General features: G+C 40.3%; 1 protein-coding gene across 1 annotated transcript; it reads left to right on the top strand.

Moving 5' to 3' along the window:
• Positions 1-6,060: 6,060 nt before the first annotated feature.
• LOC113355467 lies at positions 6,061-8,034 on the top strand. The gene is made up of 4 exons (XM_026598335.1): positions 6,061-6,510; positions 6,556-6,852; positions 7,007-7,085; positions 7,169-8,034. Exons 1-4 carry the CDS (start codon positions 6,061-6,063, stop codon positions 8,032-8,034), a joined length of 1,692 nt encoding a protein of 563 aa, XP_026454120.1.
• The last annotated feature ends 1,409 nt before the right edge of the window (positions 8,035-9,443 follow it).

Raw genomic sequence — 9,443 nt, 5'->3', positions numbered from 1 at the left:
GGGGAACGCTCGCCTGGACGCCTCTTGAATGTGACATGCTCCAAGGACAGGACGACCCGTCTCTCCTGGTAACATCTAATTTTGTCTCATAAGTTTTATCTGTATATGTCACCATCTAATGCCTACCCCACAATAGTGTAACCATTATGTGCTAGGCAGGGGACTTAATGTTGATGGTGGATTTTAGTTCAAGGATAAAATTTTAAAACCAAACTCATGCGCTGACATCCTGCAAAGGATAAAGCCACTGATAAGTGACCAATACTTCTTCACTTTACTAATTCACCTAGAATGTAGCATGTGGAAACAATCCCAGTATTCTGTGAATTAAATACACAAAATTCATCCAGGTTGGAGCATGTGGCAACAATCTCATATACCCTGTGAATTTATAGCATTATTAATTAATGCATGACTAGCCTTGTATTTCCTGTGATGTTCCCGCAGAACTCTCATTATTAGTGCGGCATGACGACTGAGTGTTGCTCTCAGCAGAGTAACACGAATATCCAAGTGTTAATAGTGAGGCATGCACGAAATACCCGTACAGGCTACATCTCTCGGTGTTTTATACTAGCCCGAGTGAGCATACATCTCTCGGTGTGTTATACTAGCCCGATTGAGCATATTTGAATCTGGACTGTCCATATAGGTCTCAGAAAAAATCACGACCACGCAAGTTGGCCGCATGATTTAACTAGCCTAGACGATTCTCAGCAGGAGCATACTACCACCTTAATGACCACCAGCGGGACCGTTTATTGCCTGGTCGGTCGAATACGTACCACGCCTCCCAAACGACCACCAAACACCAGCCTGAAGTTGCATGTCCAGGCTGGTATGTAGCGGCTTGGAGGAGCTTGTACGAGCAAAGGCTGCCTACGACAATCTCAAATCCATCACGTCAGTTCATCTTCGCCGGCGCGATTGGACGGCGCAGATCGCCCCATTTCCGGTCGCACAAACACCGTTGTGTACACCGGCGGGCCCCCTTTCTACCTGCATAGCCGACAATCTCACGACCTAGCCAGGGAGGAGCAAACGCTCGCCCAAAGTTCGGATGGCGTGATGCTTTAAGGGTCGCAAGAAACTCCACTAAGGGTCTTAAATCGATGACGACCATCCAACTTCACCGTCACGTTTGAATGGCTTAGATCAGACCCATATCCATCAGACATGTATTGGCATGTTCACCACCGGCCCAATATGGGCCCCACATGGTCGGCCACCCCATACGAGAAGCATATCTTGGAAATTCGTCCAGCCAAAGTAGCATGCACATGAAACCCTAATTAGGGTTTGAGGCATATCACATGTGTTGCAAATCAGTCACAACCATCCATCTTCGCAGGCATAGATGGAGGGTGTAGATGTATATTCAAAGGGTCCCTAGCATGTCAATACAATCACCGTGGGCCCATCTACGTGCGTGACCAATCGGCCAAGGCCGACCATGGCTGGACGCCTCGATTCGTGCACCCAAACTAGGGATGGTCGCGCGGTTTCCAATTGCAAACCGATCTCGACCACTTAACTTTGCCGGACAAATTGAGCGGCTTAGATCACATATTCATGGGACAGTGAGGTACGGACGTGTACACTGGCATGCCGTCTACACGCATGCCCAGCCGGTCCTGCCAAAAACACCTCCTATGCTTGGTTTCGACCAAGCTGAAGAGTGATGCTTGCGCACCTCTTCAAAACCCTAAATTCCATCAACGGTCGCAGATGAGCGTCATATATCATCTCTTCCGTCCAACTTTACCAACTTGGTTATACAGCCCTAGTCAGGAATTAAATGGCCAGTAAGGTGTCATGGTGATTACCACCTGTCACTCTACCGCACCATGTGATCGGCCAAGGAAGGGCTTGCATGTGCATCCTCCAAACCATCACATGAAGATGCCTAGACATGCATATGTTTTAAGACGCTTAATCTGCGACTTACTCCGTTAAGCCTTAAAACAACGATGCTGTGTGCATATTGAATATATTCGATGCATTACATGCATAGATATATACACGATATTTCATCGATTTCCTAAATAACTTAGTTATTTAACCTAATACCGTATGCTACTTCTTGTGGGTCCCACGATGACCCACACAACTCCAGACATCATGTCTGTCACAAAATGGGGGATGCTTACTGGGGTATTGGTCTGGCGGTTTACAGCATGCAGCGCACAACGCGCCACTACAAGAATGTGTCAGAAGACATGGACGGTTAACGATGATAGGATAAGTGGGCTTATACCTGATCGTGTGACAAACACCAGCACGACCCCACTACTCCATCACTCTGCTTCCTCCACTTCCTACGAGAGACTGGGTTTGTGCTTTATGACTTGTATAAATAGGTTCTCCTCCCTATTTTCCACAGAACACAAGCAATCAAGTGTTATACGTATCCAGAACACCAGGACTGATAGCTTCCATACTGCAAGCCAGTTCCTCATTCTGATACAAGTCATAAACAGCCTACACCTTCACAATCTCAACACCTTCTTCGCTTCCCTCCCTAAGATCAACCCCATCTCCTTCACTTTGTGACCGAGGCAAGTCTGGAACGACCATTTCTTGGTTTAGGCCAGAATTGTATAGATTGATTTCTCGAATCAAAAGCACTCCCGTGCAGTGCATTTGTTTAGGGTTTAGATTCATTTCTCATCCACACACCCCAAATTACCAAAACCGACAGAAATTTTTTTCACCGATAAACAATTTTATACCATTATCACATCCTTATTCTGCCACCATTGCTGAAGTTTTTGTGAAAGAAGTGGTCCGACTCCATGGTATGCCTAAAACAATTACAAGTGACAGGGATCCAATATTTATGAGCAAATTTTTGGAGGCCTATTTTGCATTACAAAACACTCATTTGTGCAGAAGTTCAGCATATCACCCACAAACGGATGGACAAACTGAAGTGACAAATAAAACATTGGAGTGTTACTTAAGATATTTTGCTGGCACCAAATCAAAAGATTGGTCCAAATGGATTCCATGGGCAGAATGGTGGTACAATACAAGTCACCACTCAGCAATCAAGATGAGTCCATTTGAAGCATTGTATAGACGATCTCCTCCAACAATCTCAGCTTACCTACCTGGCTCTACTGCTGTCAATGATGTAGAACTCAATTTAAAAGCTCGAGATCACAATCTGAAGCTTTTAAAGTCTCACCTAGCTGAGTAATACACGAAACATGGCTCAAAGCATTCGAAGCCTAAGATATGGGATCTTTAAGGTATTAGGTTCAAGGCATGAACACCCAAAATACCCGAATTTGACATTTAGGATTTTTTTCGCTGTATTTCAATTTCCTTCAAAATGTTTGCAATACTTGCATTCAGTAATTTGAGTTCAGCAATTTATCAAAATTCAGTTTACTTAAAGAAAGCTTATTTTTGTTTTTGTTTTTATATTTTTTTCTCTCTCCTAAAATTTTCCCTCTCTGGCGATTTTTTTAGGTTTTTTCAATTGTTTGTCTTTTTCCTTGTCTCGATCATCTCTTGGTGCTTCGAGATGGAGGATCAATCTGATCCTACCAAAACTAAAGCTCTTACATATGCTGAAAAACTCATGGGGAAAAAACAACTTCCTACAACATCTTTGGATTTGAGCACTCTGCCAAACCCTAGTGTGAAAGATGGAAAACCTGCGGTTGTTATTCCAGTTGAATATTATGAGGAGGGATGTGACATATGGAAGTTCAGTCTTATTGGAAGGCTGGATTTTGCGGATCTAAATTTCAGTGACGAGAAGAAAAACCTAGAATCTCAATGGCAGCTCGGTGAAGGGGGTGTTCACTTTGTTCTCATGAATAGAGGCTTTTTTTATTATCAAGTTGAAAATGCAGGAAGCTAAAGACAAATTTTTTAACGCACAAGATTGGATTGTGGCGCAACAAAAATTAAGCTTAATGGAGTGGTACCCTAGTTTTGATGTTGATAAGCAAAAAACTACTCATGCAACAGTGTGGGTGAAGTTTCCTGGTCTTCCTCTGGAATATGGGATTGAAAAGACCTTACTGGCGATGGGAAAATCTTTGGGAACTCCCATTGTTGTTGATAAACGTACTTTAGCTCATGAATATGGTTATTATGCTTCGGTTCTTATTGATATTAACTTTACTGAATTGAATGATGTTGACTCTATATATGTTTCATTTGGAGGATTGGAATTTTGCATCCCATTGAGATTCACAAGAAGCCTAAGTTCTGTACTAGTTGTAAGATCATAATTGGCATAATGAGGCGGAATGTAGAAGAAAACATAAACCTAAAACTCAAGATAAGTCACATTTGCAAACTCAGCAACAAGCTCAGCAGAAAGCTAGGGATCCTAAATCTGATTGGCAGGTTGCTTGAAATAAGAAGAATGGTAAAGGGATAGTTCCTTCATCTGTTTTGGAAGGAAGCAAAAATCCACCAACTAATACAACCACTGAAGAAGGGGAAATCGTGTCAGGGAGTGTATTTGAAACTTGAACTAAATAAATATGAAGCTGATGTGCGCACTGCCTTAGCTAAATTGGAGAGAACTAATCTTAAGGTAGCTGAGCACGCTGCATTAGTTTCTAAGACTCCAGTGAGTGGGTCTGCACAAACTAAGTCAGCAATGGATTCTGAACCGGGGGAGAGTAGGAATCTCATTGTTGATAGGATTAAAGTTAGTTCATCCACTTCTCCATCCCGATGCTTTATATACTCGTGAATGTGTTATTTCACCGAATCAATTTGAAGCTCTCAATGCTGAGCTTGGGTTGGTTGAAAACGCAGATGAAGTTTTACAAAATTTTGATACTAGCAGTGGCAGATGGGATTCTCATACTCTAGCTATTATTTCACGTTATGATTCTTCTTTCCTTCAAATAATCGTATTGATATTCCTAGTCAGATCACTTTTGGAACGGGAGTGATTTCTGAGGTTGCTTCGACTTCTAAAACAAGTCTGACTTGGAAAGAGAAAGTGTTATTATTGGCAACAAACTAATGAAGAAAACGGGTGAAGCTGTTCCAAAGAAAGATGCTAATAGAGCTGCTCAGCGAGTCAGGATAACTAGCCCTAAAAAAGCTAGTTTTTAATGCGTGTTCTCTTCTGGAATATTAATGGCATTGTGTGTGATGAAGCACAATGTAAGTTGAAAGAATTAGTTAAAGATTTCAAGCCAGATGTTATTGGCATTGCTGAACCAAGGGTATATTGTACTTCCAGGTCAATGCGGCGTTTTCAAATAGATGGTTTTAATAATACTATAATCCATAATTCCACAAATACTTCTATTGGAAATTTATGGGTAGTGTGGTCTCTGAATCTGTCGGAGCCAGTGGTGTTGAATAGGTCTAGACAAGCTATTAATATTTCTGTGGATGGTGTGTATATTTGTTTGGTTCATGCTAGCTCAGTTCAAGTTACAAGGAGAAATCTTTGGAGTCAACTGAATATGGGTTCTCAACATGTTCCATGGTTGGTTATAGGTGATTTCAATTGTGTTTTGCGCAATAAAGAAAAGAAGGGAGAGGATATTCCAAGAACAGCAGTGGTTAATGAATTTTTAGTGATTGGATGGATGATAATAGTCTCTTTGAGGCTGAATCGTTGGGTTGTAATTTTACTTGGTCGAATAGGAAAACGGGAGACAGAAGAATAATTAGTAAACTGGATCGTGCGGCGATAAATGATCTTTGGCTGAATCGTTTTTAGAATTGGCGGTGTAAAGCTCTTCCTAGGGAAGTTTCTGACCATTCTCCTCTTATTGGTTATCCTTTTGTGAATACTAGACCGAGAAGATCTCATTTTCGTGTTTAAAAATGTGGTTTTTTCACCCATATTTTATGCGTATGGTTCAAGATAGTTGGAATGCTCCTTTGGTTGGGTCCCCGTCTTATGTTTTTCCTCCAAAATTAAAGCGGCTCAAGGCGGATATGAAGGTTTGGAATCAGCAAGTATTTGGCAATGTTCATGTTCGGTTGAAGCAAGCTCAGTTTAGGCTTGAGAGTGCTTTACGGTCTGCGGATGAGGATCCTACAGACTTACATTAACATAATTTGATGAAGGAAGCATCAGTAGAAGTCAGTGATATCCGTTTGCAATTGGCAACTATGTTGAAGCAAAAGTCCAGAAACAATTGGCTTTTGGAGGGAGCCAGTAATACTAGTTTCTTCCATACAAGTATTAATATTCATAGGAGGAGCAATATTATCTCGGAGTTGGTAAATGACAATGGGGTGACCATTACGGATTATGATCAAATTAGAGATCTTGCTGTGAACTATTTTGAAAACAAATTTAATGGTGATTCCTCTATCCCGGTTGATTCTCTTTTTGACGTTGATCATGCAAGTATTTCGGTGGAGGAGAGTACTCGTATGGATCAATTTCCTACTCAAGAGGAGATTCATGAGGCTGTTTTTAACTTGGGAGCGGATAGTGCTCTAGGTCCGGATGGATTTGCTGGTTTTTTCTACAGACATTGCTGGGAAATCATTCGAGATGATTTGGTAAGTGCTATTCTTTTTTGTTGGTCTAATAAGTTTATTCCTCAGGGTGTAAATTTGAGCTTGTTGCTGCTTTTTCCAAAGGAAAGAGGTGCTAATACTCTTAAAAACTTTAGACCAATTGGCCTTAGTAATTTCTTTTTTAAGATTTTTACTAAGATTCTGGCTACTCGGTTGGGGAGTGTTCTTGGAAATCTAGTTTCGGAGGAGCAAGTTTCTTTTATGAAGGGTATAAATATCCACGAAAATATTAGCCTTGCCTCGGAGATGGTGAATGAACTTCAGATTAAAAGGAAAGAAGGTAATGTGGGTCTTAAGCTTGATATTACACAAGATTTTGATACGGTAAGCTGGTCTTTTATCTTGGAGGTGTTTAGAAGATATGGCTTTTCTGAAAATTGGTGTGATTGGATCCTTAATATTTTGAAATCAGCAAGAATTTCAGTTCTTGTAAATGGTAGTCCAGAAGGGTTTTTTAGTATAGATGTGTCTTCGACAGGGTGATCCTTTGTCTCCTTTAATTTTTGTGTTGATTGAGGATGTCTTGAGCAGAAATATCACGAAACTTTTTCCTGAAGGTAATATGACTATCATGGTCTCTAGAAAAGGTATTTCTCCCACTCATTTATTTTTTTCTGATGACATTATGATTTTCTGTAAGGGAAACATGAAAAGTTTGAGGAATCTGGTAGCTCTTTGAACTCTTATCAAAGAGCTTCATGTCAGACTGTTAGTCGAGAGAAGAGCAAACTCTATTATGGAGGTGGTTCTTTATGGAGGCGTGCTACTATTTCTGGATTTTTGGGTATGAATGTTGTAACTTTTCCTGATAGATATGTGGGGGTCAAGGTAATGTCGGGGGATGTTAAATATCATCATGTGAGCAATGTGGTGGAGAAGATTAAGGATCAGTTATCGAGCTGGAAGGGAAGAATGCTTTCTTTTCAAGTTAGGGTGGTGCTAGTCAAGTCAGTTATTGTAAGTTACTCAATTCATAATATGGCGGTTTACAAGTGGCCTAGGAAGTTCATTCACCAATGTGAAGTTGCCATTCGGAATTTTGTGTGGTCCGGTGATTCTCAAGTTAGTATATCCTTTATGGTAGCTTATAACAAGGTTTATGCTCCTTATAATGAAGACGGTCTTGGAATTACCCAAATGAGGGTTATGAACAAGGCGATACTTATGAAATTGTGCTGGAATATTTGCTCCTCTAAAAAGGCTTGGGCAGGTTATTTGAGAGCTAAGTTTTTCAAGAAATCTGGTCAGTTGGTAGGTTACAGGAAGTCCTCTATTTTCCCTGGTTTTAAATGGGTTTATAATGAAGTTAATGTTAATACTAAGGTGCTGAGTGGAGATGGTAGAGCAACGTCTCTTTATTTTGACTCTTGGTGTGAGGAAACTTGTATTGTGAACGCTATTGGTCCTGAAAATTTGGACCATAACTTATTAGTTGTTGATTGCATTCAAAATGGGGAGTGGATACTCACGGAATTAGTGACGCAAAAATGCTTGCAGATGGTGTAGACGTTTAAAACTTGCATGTTCCTATGGGTGGTGATGATTATAGGGTATGGAAGCCTGATTACAAAGGTGTTTTTCAGTTAGCTCGCCAAAGATCTGATCCGTAGAAGATACCCCAATTTGGAAGGTTCTAATTTGTTGTGGAGGCCTTCAGTTCACCCTTCTCTTGCGGCAAGGAACTGGAAGATGATTCGTGGAGCGTGTGCAACCTTAGATAAGGTACGTAGCAGATTCAAATATCAGGTTATTAATAAGTATTGTATGTGTAATAGAGAAGAGAAGTCTTTGGATCACATTTTTTGGTCTTGTGATTCTGCTTCCAAGGCGTGGTTATGGATTTCTGATGTGTTTGGTATTTTACCACATCAAAATCTAACAATTGCATACAAGATGGCTAAGGGGAAGAGTTGCATGTTTAAGGAGTTTTGGTTGCTTGTTGTTTTGGTTATTCGCTCTGAGTTATGGATGGCCCGTAATGGTTTCATCTATAATAATCAAAAAGTTAATTGGCAATTTTTCAAAAACAAGGTTATCAACCAGATTCATGACTACTCAAGGTGTTTAAAGGGCTACATGTACAATTGTCAAGAGGATTTACGTGTTCTTAACTACTTTGGAGTGAGGCATAGGAAGGTGAGGGGTGGTGATCCGAAGGCTTGTTTTTGGGAACCACCGAGACATAATGAGATAATGCTTTATTGTGATGATGCGGCAAGGGGAAATCCGGGAAGAGCTGGTGTTGTGGTTCGTGATGCAAATGCTGTGTTGGGTGCAATGAGTGTTGGTTTTGGTATCCAAACCAATTATTTGGCTGAACTTTTCTGTATTATTGTGGGATTAGAATGGGCTACTAAGTTTGGGGTGGCTGATATTTGTATCCGCACTGACTCCATGGGTGTTGTTTTGGTTTACACGAGTAATAACATTGCGGTTCCTTGGTTCATGCGTTCGAGATGGGTGGTTGTTAAGGCAAGGTATAATTCGATTCGCTTTGTGCATACGTATAGGGAAGTAAACTTCACTGCTGATATAATGGCTAAAAGGGGTTGTACTTTAGAAGATGGGGAAAGTTTAAGTTATGATAACAAACCTGAATTTATTTCAGCTAATGAATTACCGAATGTAATCTATTATCGTCTTGATTAGTTTGTAAGTTTCTGGGGTGTTGTTCCTCTTTTCTTACAAACTTTTCTGTAGTTTTTGCTATTATTAATACAATTTGGACTTAACAAAAAAAGTTTACTTAAAGAAAATGTCTATCAAATCCAAAGAAAATCCTCATTCATCTACTTATCCAAAACCAATCAAAACCAAAAAATAAATAAATAATAATAATAAAACCTCACATCTCTCAGAAGTTCGGAAGTTCAAGAGATTATGGAAAGAAAATCAAAGAAAATCAACAAAATAAG

Source organism: Papaver somniferum, chromosome 1 (genome assembly GCF_003573695.1).
Source record: "Papaver somniferum cultivar HN1 chromosome 1, ASM357369v1, whole genome shotgun sequence".
NCBI lineage: Eukaryota > Viridiplantae > Streptophyta > Magnoliopsida > Ranunculales > Papaveraceae > Papaver > Papaver somniferum.
This window is presented reverse-complemented; position numbering and strand designations above follow the sequence as displayed.